At 32.1% G+C, this 21,159-nt stretch overlaps 1 protein-coding gene across 1 annotated transcript in view; it reads right to left on the bottom strand.

Moving 5' to 3' along the window:
• Window positions 1–9,760: 9,760 nt before the first annotated feature.
• Window positions 9,761–21,159, bottom strand: part of LOC148630070 (uncharacterized) — a 29,091-nt gene continuing 17,692 nt past the window's right edge. Inside the window, exon 16 of the mRNA XM_088560507.1 lies at window positions 9,761–20,260. Coding sequence (XP_088416633.1) covers window positions 20,126–20,260 — 135 coding nt within the window. The 3' untranslated portion in view covers window positions 9,761–20,125. The remainder of the gene's footprint in view (window positions 20,261–21,159) is intronic.

The following is a 21,159-nucleotide window of genomic DNA, read 5'->3' as shown; positions in this document are numbered from 1 at the left end:
GTTTGGTGTAAAGGTTAGAAATACAATTGGACATGCTTCAAGTAACTTGCCAATTCACAATTCAGTTCGTAAACTATTTTGTCCATTGTTAGAACATAATAAACTATTGAACTAAATTTGTTTGGGCTTCTTAAGGTTCATTTAACTGTAATAAGGGCTATGAGAGAATATTAAAATCAGTGGGGTCTCTCAGTGGGTAGCAGACTTACTAGAAATGAACAGAATTTAATAGAAATGGCACAAGGAAAAGAAATGTTTACTATAACTGATCAATTATGTATTATTTTTCTTGACACATCTAATGTCTGGATGTATTTTATTATTCTACATCGATTTTTAGCTTCGAATACAGGTGACTAGTGTTTATTCAAACATTAGTATTTCCGGAAAGTATGCACGCGATTTCTCTAAATGATGAATTTTCATCCATCCCAATGTTTTGTGAGAGTAAATGAAATGTTCACATTTGGCCATGAAGGTTGACCAAATACTACATCATGTAATTATGTAAGCCTCATGCGTATAAAACCACACACATGAGATGAAAACAAGACATAATTCAGTTTAACAAAATTCAGCAAAGGTGGATCCAAGGTGGCCATGGTCCCTTTTGACATTGATTTTTTTTTTTATAAATATAGTTTTTTTTTAAATACGCAGAAATAAATAACCAAGGAAATTAGTTATTTAGCATTGTGTACATAAATAAAAAAAATATCACTTCGATATTTTTTAACATTATTTAAGGCCCCGGATTAGGGTTCTATCTTCCTAAAACTCTGGATCCTTAAGAAATTATCAAAAAATTGAATTCAGGGGTCAAACTTCGGGAGCAACCACATCAAGAATATTTTATTCAATGTCGGTTACGTAGCAACAGTTAACTCCTAATTTTGCCCGAAAAAAAAACCGATAAGAATAAAAATTATAATAAGAGTAACTTTTTTTCCTTATTGTTACTTGCTGTAGAAAGTTTAATCCTTTAAAATTGTTCTAAAATCATTTTCATTGCTTTCATAGTTGTAGACATCTAAAAACGTAAAAAGAGTAATCAAGGGAACCAAGATTCTAGCGGAAATCAAAAGAATGAAATCCAGGGACAAAGACCAGACATGTAAAACAGACAAACACAACAAAGAACATAAAGTAACTAAAATAATACATACAAAGTAACAAAAGTAAAAATGAGCATCTCGGACTCCACTAAAAACTGGTAGCATGGACCAGGTGCACCGGTAGGGTAAGCATCCTTTGCTTTTCTAGAAACACCTGCTGCTGAGCTGCTCATGAAAAGTCAAGTCCGGGGAAGAAGAAAGAGGAAAGAAAACTATGACATGTTAAACAAATCGGTTCTCATGGTGCAGATGGATACACCTGATGGACTGGAAAGACTATATTTGATTGGAGAGTTTTTGCAAGAACAGTCAGGTGGTTTAGCCTTGAAGTCCTCGATCTTGAAGTTCTGCAATAGCCTTTAATAACTGAAAATTGTGGATGCCATAGGTGAAGTATAGGAATATGAAATAATCGGTATTGATTTGTCTTAGAAATATGGGGGGAATTTTTTTTAGGTTACGTTTTTATGATGGAGGATGTTAGCTAAATTAGTTACCTCTATACCTTTGTTGACAAACGGTAGTGAAAGCAATCATCGTATTTCTTTATCTTGACTTTTTACACAAACTCGTTTGAAGAGTCTGTAGAAACCAATATCCAAAATGATGGCAACAAGTCTGTATAATGATGAGGTAAGTTCAGAAACAGGAGTGTCAAGACTTGTTTTGTAAAGAGAGTGTAGCAGAGTGAGAGGTATAGCACAGAGTTTAGGTGATGAAGCCCAAGAGGTTTTTGTATGAAAAGAAGAAGACCATCTATGGAGACATCATGCATCTTAGGTAACGTATGATGGCGATGGCCATGACTCATTATCCGTCTTGGATTTTTGTCAAATAAATTCATCACATTTATGTTATTGTTATATTGAATTGAAAGGTTTCCTGTACTTTTGATTCGGTCAGTGCACCCGTAAGGTAATTGCAGTACTTAGAAAATAACTGTTTGTCGGATGATTATTTTTTTTCAAGAATACGAATTTCCAGAAAGAGGATTGAATCCTAATGAGAAAGATACCGATGAGTTGTTTAAAAGTTGCTTTTATTCGGTAATTCATAAATTCTTTTAATCATTCTTGAGTTATTATTCAAGTTGAAATTAAAGATTTAACAAAAGTAAACAACTAAATGTCAGTTTAGTTTTTTTTTTGTTTTTTTTGTTTGTTTGTTTGTTTGTTTGTTATTTTTGTTTTTGTTTTTGTTTTTGTTTTGTTTTTTTTTCTCAATTTTATATGAGATTTCAGTACTGAGTAACAATAAGAAAACAGTAACTTGTATTAGGATTCTTATTGTTACACGTTTTTACGAAATAGATGTGGGATGATATCTGGAACTCCGTATGTTATTTTCCCGAGTATTTAATAATTTGTTTTTTTTTGGTTATTGTACTTCTACTAGTTACCCTAGTTAACAGAAAAACACCTACTCAAGAAGTTATAATACTACCAGATGGAATGCCGTTGGAAAGATACTTCAGCATTTTTATACAGTTATAACTCGTCTCAACTCATGCAAAACATTAGCTATTTTTTGAGCAGTTGGAACCTGGACCTAATTTCTTCTGACCCTGCAACCCTCCTATTTTTTTAAATAGGTTTACAAACCCACATATGAATAACCAAATAAAAAATAGGAGGGACGTAGGATCATAGCAAACTCGAACTAACATATGTCGTTTACAGAAACAACACATCACATACCTCATTCAGTCAACATAGTCATTCACTATATAGATTGAAGAGCTTGGGAAATTTGGATAAACTGGGAAATTGATGAAGTGTTGATCTAAAAATATGTTTCCGAAGGTTGCGACAGAAGATCCATTCTATTTAGAAACTTGAAACAGACAAAGTTATTCCGCAAATAAATGAAATTAGTGTTTCGACATTTTAAGAAATGAAAAGCATTTGTTTGTACTATGCGTGAGTGTAATAATTTCTTTTGATATAAATGAACACTATACTCGGAGTTGCGGCTTTGCTATTATGTGTATTTTGCCTCTTCCCTAAAAGTTTATTTTAAAGTAATTACTGTGTGTTTAAAATGTGAGAGTTAATGATTTTATAAATTAATATTATATTGGAATTAAATAGTTTTTCAATTTTAAAAAAATATATGAGCGATTAAAAACACAAGGAAACAACAAAATACATACTACAACATAGAAATACTTTGTGGACCCAACTCCTCTGATATAACTGATTAGATTTTGATTAAACTTTGAAGGGTTGTTAGTAACCATGTGTAGTTTACCATATCAAATTATCATTTGGATTCGATAAATTTTACGAAAGTTGTGTGATTTTATCAACTTTCTGCAAACTACAATATAGGAATACTTTGTGAACGCTACTCCTCGGAGACCGAAATTTCATCCACTTTGCTCAGCAGATGTTTCTTGGGTAGCAAGAATATCAACACAAGTCCAACATAAGGCCGCCCTGACACTCATTTTCCATACGAACCACTCAGATTATGGTTCAAATCTCAGCCATTATAAGGGATTTAGTGATGATAATTTTCTGTCTGGGCATTCGCCGACCAAAAGTGGTGAGAAATTTAAATTGAAATAAATCTGTAGACAGCCCAAGATAAGTGTAAAAATTTTTTATGCAGGTAAGTACATATAGTGATATAAACATCGTTTTACTTGTAAAAAAACATCAATCCCCACAATTATTAGTGCTGGAGGAGTGGTCTTTGGTCAGTGCATGCATCTTGGGTTGTAAGCAACATCCAACAAAAAATTATGTCGCATTGACACACATGAACTACTCTGTTTGAAGTTTCGGTTCTTTAAGTATTGGAAGGATGAAAATTTGCTAGTGAATTGATGTATGGTACTAAGCAACATCCCTACCAGATATAGATAATCTTGACTTACATTTTCTGCTTTATTTACTTTGGCAAAGATTCATATCTTAGCAACTACAAGTATTAACGCATGATATTTTATCTCTTAGGGCAACAACATCCATACTCTATATTTCCATGATATTAATCAAAGAACTGTAAGAGGGTCATAATGAACAGACCTGATATACCGTTAAAATAAGCCAGAATTTTTATAGTACTAATACTAATACTTCGAACTGTCTAACTTCAATATTCATTCTAATTTAAGTCTTGAAAACTATTTCTTCTCACTTTTCATTCCTTATAAATTTTAAGTTTCCCTCAAATATGCTAAATGAATGACCTCGGCTTTTTTAAAAAGCTAATCTTGTTAAGATAAGTGAACAATTCTGTGGACGCAAGGACGCACAAAATTAATCTATGAATTACTTATCTAGAATAAGGTAGATTATAGACATTATTTATTTTGCTGTTTTAAAGACTAAAACAAAAGAAAAGAAGTACAAACCTAACACTTTAAGATTTCTATCAAATAAAAGTCAATCATTATTGTGCAAGAGATTCTCTAAAGTGTGTTATGATTTGATTTGATTTACTTGTTTGTAACCTTTATCAGTTCTAATTATTCGTGTTTACACATTACTCTTTAGTTTATGATGTACTTTCTTCAATTATTTGGTCATTTAAAAATTAACTATATTTTTTACATTTAGAATAAACTCAGTGTTTCAAGGTAGATAACTCAGAAAGTTACATAAACTAATATGGGTTATGTGTAAATAGTACTGTTTTAACACAATAACAAATGTGACATTACATTCTTGAAGTATATTTCAACTAAATAAAATTGTACAAGTTGCACTAATGCAAAAACTATCATTGCCATTTTCTCCTATTCTTGTAATTTGTAAGTCGGACTGAATCTATATGGCTAAACCAGAAGACTTTGTACTTTTAATATTCATTTGAATATAACGCTGAGTATAACATAGGACTTAACTTTTAAAAGTACAGTCCGAGACAAAACCATAACTCGACAATTGAAAACAAATCATTTTGTTGGTGTTTCATTCAGACCCAATACAAATTTGTCATGGACTGATGCTATGAAAAAATACACAGGGCTGTAGTATAACAAAACGAATAACTATGATAATGGCTGAGTATTTGGTGCATTCTCTATTACTCAACCAAAAACCTACGTCAAACATTAAAATCTATTTCTTTGACAAGGGAAGATAAAACTATTATCTAAAGTTTATGACCAATTGTAAGAAATAATTGTACACGTTTTATTTTGCCGTTAACGACTGTATTATGATAATATGAGAATGAAATAGGACCTAATATTTGTATTTATAGCCATCCGCTAGCACCTTAAAAAACACCTATGGCACTCTCATTGTATTCATTTGTTCTGTTTGAATTAATCTAAAGACACAAGTCTTTTATCTTCATTTAAAGAAAAAAAATAACGTGTAGATGAAAAAAATGATAAATCTATAAAATAACGAAAGTATGTTCCTTTTACTACACAACTTGATAATATTACCGATCATAAACTATACATAAATAAGTAGTGCATCGCTACATGTATGTAGAAGTTTGGATCAGAGTTCATGATTGTATTATGATAATTAAGAAACTGATATTGTTGATTTTTGTACTTGCCTTAGCGTACTTGTAATTGTTTATGGCAAATATTATATGCTACAATATATAGAAACTATCTGAACAATGGCAAATATTTTATTTGCTTTAAGTGGCAGTCTTAATAAAAGTCCAGACTTGGAGGTTGTTCATGCATTAAAAAACCCACCAAAGTCATTTTTATTTTTAATTCAGAAACAGTTACAGACCACATAACAAGCCTTAGTGTGTTGTACTATATAGATTATGTATGGAATTGTCACTGTGCAAAAGTCATGGTTGTTAATGTGGTTGATTTTAGTTAGAGGATGAATGTTGATTTTCTCAAGAAGACATAAATCTGAATACAGAAAGGACTATCGTTATGTTTAAATATGGCACATGTATATCGTATATCGTATGTTCGGTGTTTTTTTTTTTTTTTTTCTACACCGTGAATCACTTCAACCATAGGTTATACCACAATCAATCAATCGACCAACCCCGGACAGTGCCTTCATTGTATATGGATTGATTATTACTTATAAGAAATACAAAAAAGTATGCATTTGAATTCGATCACATTGATATCACTGTTTGATGCTTAAATCGGTTTTTATTGGGTTATGCAAGTGACATATTGGGATCACATAAAGCTTCAGTCATAGAGTACTACACTCGATTCATTGAAAGAATATGCAAAGCGTTAAAATTATCTGGGTACATGGCCACTGATTTTGACTAGTACATGCAAGGGCCCCGTTCAGGTCCGGGTTTCAAAAGAATAGGCCTGCAGCAGCGCTAAGCGTGTCGTAAAAGGTGACTAAATAGTGCTCAGAACCCTAGCCGGGGGCTAGGGCGCTCTGCCACAGAGCAAGTGGGTTGTGTGCCCCAGGTGGTGGAATGGGGTACCCCTGGTGTGTAACATGCTGGGGTTGTCAGGCTATAATACGGAAAGCCTGACCGCAAACCATAGTCTTGCACCGTGTTGGGAAAGATGCCACATTCCTCGCTCGCACGTTAAAGAACCCTACTGTGGTATTCTCCCGGAGTAGAAACCATAGGGCTCCGCCACAGGAGGCTAAATTTTCCGACCGTACCCATCTCTCCCTATTTCCAGTGGCAATCAAAATTTGTCGACCCCATTAACCTTTTGTCCCATCCCATTTGTCATCATCATTTCATGTTCATCGCCTGAATATAGCTGAAGTATTGCTGGTCGGGCATTAAACCCCAACAAACAAACAAAGTATATGCAAGGGTTTTTTTCGTTATTAATTTTTTTAATACCTTACACTATATACTAAAACTTTTTTTTAAATACCAATGCATTTAAAAATCTAGTAACGATGTAAAAGAACTGAATAAATGTAATTTAGGATAAATTCAATTGAGATCTCTTAAGCTTAGAGCCAGTATGTTAAATTTGCTTTACTTTTAAGTGCATTGTAATAAAAACCTTATGATATTTGTCATCGAACATGTGTTTTATCTGTATTAACTGATATTTACGTTATTCAAATGAGAAGTACATCTGTATACTACAGTACATACTAGTTCATGACCGGCAACAGTTCTCACTTCTAAGGCTTCACTTCTACTTCGACGTCTGGTGCACGCGAAACATTTTTCGTAAATTACAAAATATGCATTAAACTCATCTGATAATTTTACAACGAACATCATTTTTACAGAAAAGATAACTTGTACTGAAATATACATTTTTGACGAACAAATAGTATTTGGTACAATGCAAAATTAAAAATTAAAATTATTTGAAGGTTTAAACAAAAATCGCAAACCAATAAAATACAACTTTTTAAAGTACTTTATAAGTAAGATAATTAGCGGGAAACGCGTAATTTTTTGTTTTTGCTACTAAAAGAGAAAAAAGAGTTATGACCCTAAGGAATGGTTCGTTTCACAATTTTACAAAACTACATTTTTTTCCAGTTTTCACCACGAATGAGATAATGCATACAGTACAATGATTTTAAGCAAACCAACGAAACTATGTTTGTAGTTTGGTTGCGGCCTCATCTGTTCAGCAATCTCACTATTTCAGCGATTTCACCTGTTCTGCAATCTCACTATTTCAGCGATCTCACCAGTTCAGCAATCTCACTAGGTGAGTGATCTTACCTATTCAGCAATCTCACTATTTCAGCGATCTCACCTGTTCAGTCATCTCACTAGTTAAGAGATCTTACATGTTTATTTATTTCACTAGCTAAGCGATCTCACCTGTTTAGCAATCTCACTAGCTGAGCAATCTTACCTGTTCAGCAATCTCACTATTTCAGCGATCTCACCTGTTCAGCAATCTCACTAGGTGAGCGATTTTACCCGTTTAGCAAGCTCACTATTTTAGCGATCTCACCAATTCAGCAATCTCACTAGGTGAGCGATTTCATCTATTCAGCAATTTCATTATGTGCGCGATCTTACCACTTGCAATTTCAATCTCGCAAGCGAAAACATTACTGAACATGCATATTAATGGTTTGATTTCTGACTTATCGAACAACACAATTATATAACATCTAGTTTCGATACTCTTGGGATCTGGGATCTAAAAGTATCACCCTACCATTAAGAATATACTTTCAATTGAGATTTTTACCTTCAGTTAGTATTAATGCTGTCGTACCAATGCTTTTCCAGGTGTGCAAACAGTTCAGAAATTTAACAATACTGCACATTTTGTATTTTTTTTTTCATCTTTTCTATCTTTTCAGAAGCTGCATTTCGAATCTTACCAATGTAATAGATGCTTCCCACCGGCAACTGGGAAGCTGACACCAATTGATTTGATTATAACTTTCGCATCTTGCTTCCTATTTGTCCCTACATGACTTTGATGTAAATGTTAAACACGTATATATAAGTTTCATTACCTTGCAGCCTGGATGATCAGATCCAAGAGTTTCTTCAAAAAGCGGTCCATTTCATTGAACCCTAATCAAGCTAGTCGCCCAACAAGACTTTCTTGTTTAAAATCAACGATGTAAGCAAACTGTTGAACGGCACAATGATGATTAAACAGAATTTGTCACCTAGATAGGGAGGACTTGGGGTCCTCATATAAAAAACATAAAACAACCCAAGCAAATTTTATACATTTAGTATTTAAAAAACGGAATTCGCTTTACTGAGTTCACATTTTTATGGTTATAACGAGAGATAAAGACTAAATCAGACTAAATGGTTCTGGAAATCGTTGACGCTACGTCTACGTCATTGTTGAAACGGTCAGGGCCATGATGTACATCAATACCTTCTACAAGTTAAATTGTTCAAAGTTGTTCCCTTTTTCTTTTTCAAAGTTCGAAAAAAAAAATAAAGTCTAATAGAGATGGTATTTACAAATGAAAAATGTTTTTTTTTACAAATCAAACAAAACATGAACATCGTTTAAGGGGAAATGTAACATAAGAATCAATGTCACAATTTTAAATTCATTTCAATATTCGCCATTTTAGGTCGCACAGCTTAGGGAATGGTTGTAATCGGCTGAAGAGGGGCACAGAGTTGGTAAAGTTCGCGATCGACTCCGGAGTTTGCAGTGGTTTCACTTCAGTATTCGCCACCAGATGAGGATATTAGTCCTAAAATCACTAAATTTATCAAAAGCAACTGCATATTAATTTGTTAAGATATTAACCGAAATCCGTGAAATAAAGCCCTTTGCAAAAGATTTCTAGTTCATCAACTGACAAGAACCTGTAATCATTAGCTAATTGTGTTAAGAATGATTAAGTGATCTTTTATATCTCACCACAGCTTATATATATGTATACTCACACAATTATTTATGGCATTTTAATATTGTATCATTTTTTACAAATATTTTTTGTTTGCCGCAAAAGTATTTTATTCAGTATGGTTAAATTCAATAAAAAACACGCACACAGATTACTTGTAAAGTGTAGCAAATAATGTAGAACCCCCGAACTTTGCACTTCAGTATATAGCTTTGAACTAGCAATTTCATTGCGAAAATAAAGCTAAACACCAATTAGGATGTAAATAGTCCGTTCGTATTATACTTTAAAATTTGTTTTAGTCAGGAATTACTAATTTACGGTGTTAATTTTTTTTATTAAATGTGTCAATAATAGCCTGTATAAATAAATATATCTGAATCCGCCCCTGACCCTTGTGCATTTTCAAAATTAATTTAGTGATGTAAAAATATCAAAGCTTCACTTTTATAAAAATGAGATAAGAGTTAAAATCTAAGACCATCAATGCAGACCTAAACCCGCCGTGTATTTTGACAGTCGAACAGACGAATGCGTTATCCATTTAGTGAAGATACTACGGTAGAATTGGTCAAGAAACGAAAGTCACAGGTTTGATTATTTATTTACCCAGAAAGCAATATTAAGCTGATGCTTCCTTCTTAAAATGACAGATTGTGATCTAACAGTTTTACTTTCTGTAAACAATCATTAAAAGCAATCTATGTAAATACAAAAGGTTCATCTCTTTTTCTTTTGGCTTAAAAGAACTATGTATTCAATATTTTTCCAACTAATAAGATCTTTTAGATCAATGATAACGTTTTTGGTGTACATCAGCTGTATACGGTACCAAATACAATTGCACGTTGCTCGCTTGTGGTATACGTGAAACATTGTAAAACATAAATACAAATCATTTTAAACCCAAAAACCGGTAAAATGATTATCATCTTCAAATCGACAAAGAAGTTAAAGGAAACGATCGCTTTAAATATTAGCGATTACATGACAAGAAACGATCGCTCTAAACATTAGCGATTACATGACAAGAAACGATCGCTCTAAACATTAACAATCACACGACCCTAACAACAAGCCGATTGTATTAATGTTGCTACCCTTCTGATATATATATAATGCTATTAGCTACCCATCTGATATATATATAATGCTATTAGCTACCCTTCTGATATATATATAATGCTATTAGCTACCCATCTGATATATATATAATGCTATTAGCTGCTACCCTTCTGATATATATATAGGTTACAGACCACCAATTCAACCAATGAGCATTCGGAACGTACACAAAAATAGTCCTACGCAGAAATTACCCCTGTTCCTCATAGTGCTGTGAAAAAAGTTCTCATCTTATTTTAAAAATTTAAACAGTTTCTGAAAGGAAAAACATTTCTGTACATTTTATAGGTGCATTTTGCTTCTTGTGATGTGAAGCCTACTCTCCATAATGATTTTTAAATATACCCCTATCTTGTGAAAACACTGGGATTTCCCATGCTATTTATAGACCCTTCACTTCCGGTGACCAGTACTGCACTGCAAGTCTGCTAACCCCACATGCCATTCTGAGGATTGTGAGCTGACATATGTAGAATCATGCTGATATATAGTCATCTGCAGGTTAAAGTTAAGGTAAAGTCCAGAGAAGCCATTGAATATTGTGAAATTAGCATAGAAGCCTATGGGAAGTGGAATTAGTGGTTTTTAGCCTTAAGCTGAAGCCATGGCAAAATGAAAAGTTTCTTGAAATAGCTTTAAACTACTTGAAGATCTTGTTAACTTTGCCATGAGAGGAATACACTACAAAAATCCTTCAAAATATGCATTTTTTTAAGTTATAGGTCCAAATTATGGAAAATTGGTCTTTTTGGCTGATTTTTATGTCCTATCTTGTAAAAAGTGTAGAAAATTTAGTAAAAATATCAAATATTAAACTTTGAGGGCTATATTTACCTAAATATGGTAGTAATAAGCACTTGAAATCAAGTTTTGTGTAGATTTGAGCAAAAATTAGGTTAGAAATGAGGAAAAACTCACTTTCATTACTGCGGTTAAGGCCATATAAGCATTCCCCTATGGCAACATGGAAAATCCATTATTGAGCACTTTTTTTGCTTTAGGTGCCCTTTACTGGTCATGTTTTAATGTGAAAACACTGTATTTACAAATTTAAAGCCAAATATATCACCTTTTGTGAAAATTTAAAGATTTAGGATTTTTGACATGTGATCAAGAAAAAGGGGGAGGCAAGTCAGAAATAAATTTTTAAAAATAGACCAATTTCTCAGAAAATGATTACTTTTAAAACTATTTCTTCATTAATATTGTTAAAAAACAAGTTGTGATTGATATTTTTTATTTGAAAAGTCAGAAAAAGTTCTTTGCAAATATTTAATGCATTTCAGTATGGTAGAATATTTTCACTTTTTTGCTCGCACAACTTGGTTACCCTATATTTAAAAATCAAATATTTAAAAAAGTGCTTGTCACATTTCACTGAAACTTTGCAAATGCATTCAGTATGTGTGTAGGAAGATACCTGTATAGTTATTTATTTTTTCTAAGACAAAAAGTGACTCTTTAGCTGAAGCCATGGCAAAATGAAAAGTTTCTTGAAATAGCTTTAAACTACTTGAAGATCTTGTTAACTTTGCCATGAGAGGAATACACTACAAAAATCCTTCAAAATATGCATTTTTTTAAGTTATAGGTCCAAATTATGGAAAATTGGTCTTTTTGGCTGATTTTTATGTCCTATCTTGTAAAAAGTGTAGAAAATTTAGTAAAAATATCAAATATTAAACTTTGAGGGCTACATTTACCTAAATATGGTAGTAATAAGCACTTGAAATCAAGTTTTGTGTAGATTTGAGCAAAAATTAGGTTAGAAATGAGGAAAAACTCACTTTCATTACTGCGGTTAAGGCCATATAAGCATTCCCCTATGGCAACATGGAAAATCCATTATTGAGCACTTTTTTTGCTTTAGGTGCCCTTTACTGGTCATGTTTTAATGTGAAAACACTGTATTTACAAATTTAAAGCCAAATATATCACCTTTTGTGAAAATTTAAAGATTTAGGATTTTTGACATGTGATCAAGAAAAAGGGGGAGGCAAGTCAGAAATAAATTTTTAAAAATAGACCAATTTCTCAGAAAATGATTACTTTTAAAACTATTTCTTCATTAATATTGTTAAAAAACAAGTTGTGATTGATATTTTTTATTTGAAAAGTCAGAAAAAGTTCTTTGCAAATATTTAATGCATTTCAGTATGGTAGAATATTTTCACTTTTTTGCTCGCACAACTTGGTTACCCTATATTTAAAAATCAAATATTTAAAAAAGTGCTTGTCACATTTCACTGAAACTTTGCAAATGCATTCAGTATGTGTGTAGGAAGATACCTGTATAGTTATTTATTTTTTCTAAGACAAAAAGTGACTCTTTAGGTTACAGACCACCAATTCAACCAATGAGCATTCGGAACGTACGCAAAAATAGTCCTACGCAGAAATTACCCCTGTTCCTCATAGTGCTGTGAAAAAAGTTCTCATCTTATTTAAAAAATTTAAACAGTTTCTGAAAGGAAAAACATTTCTGTACATTTTATAGGTGCATTTTGCTTCTTGTGATGTGAAGCCTACTCTCCATAATGATTTTTAAATATACCCCTATCTTGTGAAAACACTGGGATTTCCCATGCTATTTATAGACCCTTCACTTCCGGTGACCAGTACTGCACTGCAAGTCTGCTAACCCCACATGCCATTCTGAGGATTGTGAGCTGACATATGTAGAATCATGCTGATATATAGTCATCTGCAGGTTAAAGTTAAGGTAAAGTCCAGAGAAGCCATTGAATATTGTGAAATTAGCATAGAAGCCTATGGGAAGTGGAATTAGTGGTTTTTAGCCTTAAGCTGAAGCCATGGCAAAATGAAAAGTTTCTTGAAATAGCTTTAAACTACTTGAAGATCTTGTTAACTTTGCCATGAGAGGAATACACTACAAAAATCCTTCAAAATATGCATTTTTTTAAGTTATAGGTCCAAATTATGGAAAATTGGTCTTTTTGGCTGATTTTTATGTCCTATCTTGTAAAAAGTGTAGAAAATTTAGTAAAAATATCAAATATTAAACTTTGAGGGCTATATTTACCTAAATATGGTAGTAATAAGCACTTGAAATCAAGTTTTGTGTAGATTTGAGCAAAAATTAGGTTAGAAATGAGGAAAAACTCACTTTCATTACTGCGGTTAAGGCCATATAAGCATTCCCCTATGGCAACATGGAAAATCCATTATTGAGCACTTTTTTTGCTTTAGGTGCCCTTTACTGGTCATGTTTTAATGTGAAAACACTGTATTTACAAATTTAAAGCCAAATATATCACCTTTTGTGAAAATTTAAAGATTTAGGATTTTTGACATGTGATCAAGAAAAAGGGGGAGGCAAGTCAGAAATAAATTTTTAAAAATAGACCAATTTCTCAGAAAATGATTACTTTTAAAACTATTTCTTCATTAATATTGTTAAAAAACAAGTTGTGATTGATATTTTTTATTTGAAAAGTCAGAAAAAGTTCTTTGCAAATATTTAATGCATTTCAGTATGGTAGAATATTTTCACTTTTTTGCTCGCACAACTTGGTTACCCTATATTTAAAAATCAAATATTTAAAAAAGTGCTTGTCACATTTCACTGAAACTTTGCAAATGCATTCAGTATGTGTGTAGGAAGATACCTGTATAGTTATTTATTTTTTCTAAGACAAAAAGTGACTCTTTAGCTGAAGCCATGGCAAAATGAAAAGTTTCTTGAAATAGCTTTAAACTACTTGAAGATCTTGTTAACTTTGCCATGAGAGGAATACACTACAAAAATCCTTCAAAATATGCATTTTTTTAAGTTATAGGTCCAAATTATGGAAAATTGGTCTTTTTGGCTGATTTTTATGTCCTATCTTGTAAAAAGTGTTGAAAATTTAGTAAAAATATCAAATATTAAACTTTGAGGGCTACATTTACCTAAATATGGTAGTAATAAGCACTTGAAATCAAGTTTTGTGTAGATTTGAGCAAAAATTAGGTTAGAAATGAGGAAAAACTCACTTTCATTACTGCGGTTAAGGCCATATAAGCATTCCCCTATGGCAACATGGAAAATCCATTATTGAGCACTTTTTTTGCTTTAGGTGCCCTTTACTGGTCATGTTTTAATGTGAAAACACTGTATTTACAAATTTAAAGCCAAATATATCACCTTTTGTGAAAATTTAAAGATTTAGGATTTTTGACATGTGATCAAGAAAAAGGGGGAGGCAAGTCAGAAATAAATTTTTAAAAATAGACCAATTTCTCAGAAAATGATTACTTTTAAAACTATTTCTTCATTAATATTGTTAAAAAACAAGTTGTGATTGATATTTTTTATTTGAAAAGTCAGAAAAAGTTCTTTGCAAATATTTAATGCATTTCAGTATGGTAGAATATTTTCACTTTTTTGCTCGCACAACTTGGTTACCCTATATTTAAAAATCAAATATTTAAAAAAGTGCTTGTCACATTTCACTGAAACTTTGCAAATGCATTCAGTATGTGTGTAGGAAGATACCTGTATAGTTATTTATTTTTTCTAAGACAAAAAGTGACTCTTTAGGTTACAGACCACCAATTCAACCAATGAGCATTCGGAACGTATGCAAAAATAGTCCTACGCAGAAATTACCCCTGTTCCTCATAGTGCTGTGAAAAAAGTTCTCATCTTATTTAAAAAATTTAAACAGTTTCTGAAAGGAAAAACATTTCTGTACATTTTATAGGTGCATTTTGCTTCTTGTGATGTGAAGCCTACTCTCCATAATGATTTTTAAATATACCCCTATCTTGTGAAAACACTGGGATTTCCCATGCTATTTATAGACCCTTCACTTCCGGTGACCAGTACTGCACTGCAAGTCTGCTAACCCCACATGCCATTCTGAGGATTGTGAGCTGACATATGTAGAATCATGCTGATATATAGTCATCTGCAGGTTAAAGTTAAGGTAAAGTCCAGAGAAGCCATTGAATATTGTGAAATTAGCATAGAAGCCTATGGGAAGTGGAATTAGTGGTTTTTAGCCTTAAGCTGAAGCCATGGCAAAATGAAAAGTTTCTTGAAATAGCTTTAAACTACTTGAAGATCTTGTTAACTTTGCCATGAGAGGAATACACTACAAAAATCCTTCAAAATATGCATTTTTTTAAGTTATAGGTCCAAATTATGGAAAATTGGTCTTTTTGGCTGATTTTTATGTCCTATCTTGTAAAAAGTGTAGAAAATTTAGTAAAAATATCAAATATTAAACTTTGAGGGCTATATTTACCTAAATATGGTAGTAATAAGCACTTGAAATCAAGTTTTGTGTAGATTTGAGCAAAAATTAGGTTAGAAATGAGGAAAAACTCACTTTCATTACTGCGGTTAAGGCCATATAAGCATTCCCCTATGGCAACATGGAAAATCCATTATTGAGCACTTTTTTTGCTTTAGGTGCCCTTTACTGGTCATGTTTTAATGTGAAAACACTGTATTTACAAATTTAAAGCCAAATATATCACCTTTTGTGAAAATTTAAAGATTTAGGATTTTTGACATGTGATCAAGAAAAAGGGGGAGGCAAGTCAGAAATAAATTTTTAAAAATAGACCAATTTCTCAGAAAATGATTACTTTTAAAACTATTTCTTCATTAATATTGTTAAAAAACAAGTTGTGATTGATATTTTTTATTTGAAAAGTCAGAAAAAGTTCTTTGCAAATATTTAATGCATTTCAGTATGGTAGAATATTTTCACTTTTTTGCTCGCACAACTTGGTTACCCTATATTTAAAAATCAAATATTTAAAAAAGTGCTTGTCACATTTCACTGAAACTTTGCAAATGCATTCAGTATGTGTGTAGGAAGATACCTGTATAGTTATTTATTTTTTCTAAGACAAAAAGTGACTCTTTAGCTGAAGCCATGGCAAAATGAAAAGTTTCTTGAAATAGCTTTAAACTACTTGAAGATCTTGTTAACTTTGCCATGAGAGGAATACACTACAAAAATCCTTCAAAATATGCATTTTTTTAAGTTATAGGTCCAAATTATGGAAAATTGGTCTTTTTGGCTGATTTTTATGTCCTATCTTGTAAAAAGTGTTGAAAATTTAGTAAAAATATCAAATATTAAACTTTGAGGGCTACATTTACCTAAATATGGTAGTAATAAGCACTTGAAATCAAGTTTTGTGTAGATTTGAGCAAAAATTAGGTTAGAAATGAGGAAAAACTCACTTTCATTACTGCGGTTAAGGCCATATAAGCATTCCCCTATGGCAACATGGAAAATCCATTATTGAGCACTTTTTTTGCTTTAGGTGCCCTTTACTGGTCATGTTTTAATGTGAAAACACTGTATTTACAAATTTAAAGCCAAATATATCACCTTTTGTGAAAATTTAAAGATTTAGGATTTTTGACATGTGATCAAGAAAAAGGGGGAGGCAAGTCAGAAATAAATTTTTAAAAATAGACCAATTTCTCAGAAAATGATTACTTTTAAAACTATTTCTTCATTAATATTGTTAAAAAACAAGTTGTGATTGATATTTTTTATTTGAAAAGTCAGAAAAAGTTCTTTGCAAATATTTAATGCATTTCAGTATGGTAGAATATTTTCACTTTTTTGCTCGCACAACTTGGTTACCCTATATTTAAAAATCAAATATTTAAAAAAGTGCTTGTCACATTTCACTGAAACTTTGCAAATGCATTCAGTATGTGTGTAGGAAGATACCTGTATAGTTATTTATTTTTTCTAAGACAAAAAGTGACTCTTTAGCTGAAGCCATGGCAAAATGAAAAGTTTCTTGAAATAGCTTTAAACTACTTGAAGATCTTGTTAACTTTGCCATGAGAGGAATACACTACAAAAATCCTTCAAAATATGCATTTTTTTAAGTTATAGGTCCAAATTATGGAATATTGGTCTTTTTGGCTGATTTTTATGTCCTATCTTGTAAAAAGTGTTGAAAATTTAGTAAAAATATCAAATATTAAACTTTGAGGGCTACATTTACCTAAATATGGTAGTAATAAGCACTTGAAATCAAGTTTTGTGTAGATTTGAGCAAAAATTAGGTTAGAAATGAGGAAAAACTCACTTTCATTACTGCGGTTAAGGCCATATAAGCATTCCCCTATGGCAACATGGAAAATCCATTATTGAGCACTTTTTTTGCTTTAGGTGCCCTTTACTGGTCATGTTTTAATGTGAAAACACTGTATTTACAAATTTAAAGCCAAATATATCACCTTTTGTGAAAATTTAAAGATTTAGGATTTTTGACATGTGATCAAGAAAAAGGGGGAGGCAAGTCAGAAATAAATTTTTAAAAATAGACCAATTTCTCAGAAAATGATTACTTTTAAAACTATTTCTTCATTAATATTGTTAAAAAACAAGTTGTGATTGATATTTTTTATTTGAAAAGTCAGAAAAAGTTCTTTGCAAATATTTAATGCATTTCAGTATGGTAGAATATTTTCACTTTTTTGCTCGCACAACTTGGTTACCCTATATTTAAAAATCAAATATTTAAAAAAGTGCTTGTCACATTTCACTGAAACTTTGCAAATGCATTCAGTATGTGTGTAGGAAGATACCTGTATAGTTATTTATTTTTTCTAAGACAAAAAGTGACTCTTTAGCTGAAGCCATGGCAAAATGAAAAGTTTCTTGAAATAGCTTTAAACTACTTGAAGATCTTGTTAACTTTGCCATGAGAGGAATACACTACAAAAATCCTTCAAAATATGCATTTTTTTAAGTTATAGGTCCAAATTATGGAAAATTGGTCTTTTTGGCTGATTTTTATGTCCTATCTTGTAAAAAGTGTTGAAAATTTAGTAAAAATATCAAATATTAAACTTTGAGGGCTACATTTACCTAAATATGGTAGTAATAAGCACTTGAAATCAAGTTTTGTGTAGATTTGAGCAAAAATTAGGTTAGAAATGAGGAAAAACTCACTTTCATTACTGCGGTTAAGGCCATATAAGCATTCCCCTATGGCAACATGGAAAATCCATTATTGAGCACTTTTTTTGCTTTAGGTGCCCTTTACTGGTCATGTTTTAATGTGAAAACACTGTATTTACAAATTTAAAGCCAAATATATCACCTTTTGTGAAAATTTAAAGATTTAGGATTTTTGACATGTGATCAAGAAAAAGGGGGAGGCAAGTCAGAAATAAATTTTTAAAAATAGACCAATTTCTCAGAAAATGATTACTTTTAAAACTATTTCTTCATTAATATTGTTAAAAAAACAAGTTGTGATTGATATTTTTTATTTGAAAAGTCAGAAAAAGTTCTTTGCAAATATTTAATGCATTTCAGTATGGTAGAATATTTTCACTTTTTTGCTCGCACAACTTGGTTACCCTATATTTAAAAATCAAATATTTAAAAAAGTGCTTGTCACATTTCACTGAAACTTTGCAAATGCATTCAGTATGTGTGTAGGAAGATACCTGTATAGTTATTTATTTTTTCTAAGACAAAAAGTGACTCTTTAGGTTACAGACCACCAATTCAACCAATGAGCATTCGGAACGTACGCAAAAATAGTCCTACGCAGAAATTACCCCTGTTCCTCATAGTGCTGTGAAAAAAGTTCTCATCTTATTTAAAAAATTTAAACAGTTTCTGAAAGGAAAAACATTTCTGTACATTTTATAGGTGCATTTTGCTTCTTGTGATGTGAAGCCTAATCTCCATAATGATTTTTGAATATACCCCTATCTTGTGAAAACACTGGGATTTCCCATGCTATTTATAGACCCTTCACTTCCGGTGACCAGTACTGCACTGCAAGTCTGCTAACCCCACATGCCATTCTGAGGATTGTGAGCTGACATCTGTAGAATCATGCTGATATATAGTCATCTGCAGGTTAAAGTTAAGGTAAAGTCCAGAGAAGCCATTGAATATTGTGAAATTAGCATAGAAGCCTATGGGAAGTGGAATTAGTGGTTTTTAGCCTATAATGCTATTAGCTACCCATCTGATATATATATAATGCTATTAGCTACCCATCTGATATATATATAATGCTATTAGCTACCCTTCTGATATATATATAATGCTATTAGCTACCCATCTGATATATATATATAATGCTATTAGCTACCCTTCTGATATATTTTAAAAGCGACTACATGATAGAAAGAAAACGATCATATAAAGTCAGTTCTTTTTATCTTAATTTTCAGTCCATCGAAATATTTCACTTGGTTGTCCGGTAAACGTACAAACATATAATTGTTCTGTTTAATTCACATGCTTTGTGAGCCACATTTCTTACTTGGCATACAACATGTCATTCTGTTAAACATTTACAGAATGAACACGTGACAAGATTTAACTTATACACCCGATGATTTTATATAAATGTATAATAACAATCTACTAGTTCATAAATACTGATTATGGTGTCTTGACATGTATGTTTCAGAATTTTGCCATTTGCCCCGACTCTAAGAGACTTTGACCTTTGGTACTGGACCGGAAACTTGCTAACACACTAGCGGAATATCGTTGTTACCAACCAGGAGCTCCAATATTATAGAAGTCTGAAATAACTTGAAATAGCTTCCACATCCCGCTTTAGACAATATCTCCTTTTGAGACATTTAAAGTAGATACAACTCAATGAAAGGTGATATCAGCTTGTGTTTAGTAGGTAATATTCTCCTGGATTTCTTTCTTTCGTATTGTCCTTTACCATGTCAGAAGTCTCCGCACAATGAAAATTACTGCTGTCTAACAAGGGAAATCCAGACCCTCTACTGGACTGGCCCTATAACAGACATTGATATACATAGAAAATGTAGGTAAACCATAAGTAAAAATATCGCCTTATTAGTCTCGGGGTAGCGTTCTCGCTTCGAGTGTGGGAGGCCGTAGGTTCAATCGCCGATCGAGTCATACCAAGTACTTTAGATTGGTAGTCACTGCTTCTCCGCCAACCACAAAGCATATAGGAGATAAGTGATAACTGGTTGTCTAAGAGTCAGACTTCTCCGCTAACCACACAACATTTAGGAGATAAAGTGGCAACTGGTTGTCTCGGAGTCAGAAAAATGTGTCCCAGTAGGGTAACATGCCTACTTGCAGTTTTTTTTTCATTTCTGTGTGCTAGCACATTAAAATTTGGCTGAGAGTGTCGGACTGATGTAACGCAGGATTAGTTCAAATGGAAAAACGCTCTCGTCCTGAAATCCATTATATTTCCGCTATAGGACGTTAAACTATAATCAATCAATCACTATACGTGAGACAAACTATTAGATTGAATTACTTGGTTTTGTTTACATTCACCATACTTAGGAAGCGCAGAGTCATTAAATTGAGGCTACGAGTTTATTGTTTCAAATTAAAAAAAAAACTGATTTTAGAATACGCAGAACTTGATAACACAAACAGTCACCTAAAAGCAGATTGTACCAAATTGAAAATGTTACATTACAGGAAATCATGAACCATTTATGGACAATAAAGCTCCATAAACTGTGTTTAATAATTAAATCAAAGACTGAAGTCTTCAGAGTCGCTAATCGTCAAATATTCTCTGCCACTGATGTTGGCTTACTTTCAACATCCGAAATAGCACGAATGCGATATGCCTTTCACTAGAATCTTGGTTCCCTTGATATGTATACTCTTTCGTTACCGTGATGACCAGAATGATTTTAATCA

This window comes from Perna viridis, chromosome 1, assembly GCF_037379345.1.
Source record: "Perna viridis isolate PV_CMFRI_1.1 ecotype Kerala chromosome 1, ASM3737934v1, whole genome shotgun sequence".
Taxonomy (NCBI): domain Eukaryota; kingdom Metazoa; phylum Mollusca; class Bivalvia; order Mytilida; family Mytilidae; genus Perna; species Perna viridis.
The sequence above is the reverse complement of the archived record's forward strand: the minus strand, read 5'-3'. Positions and strand labels throughout refer to the sequence as shown.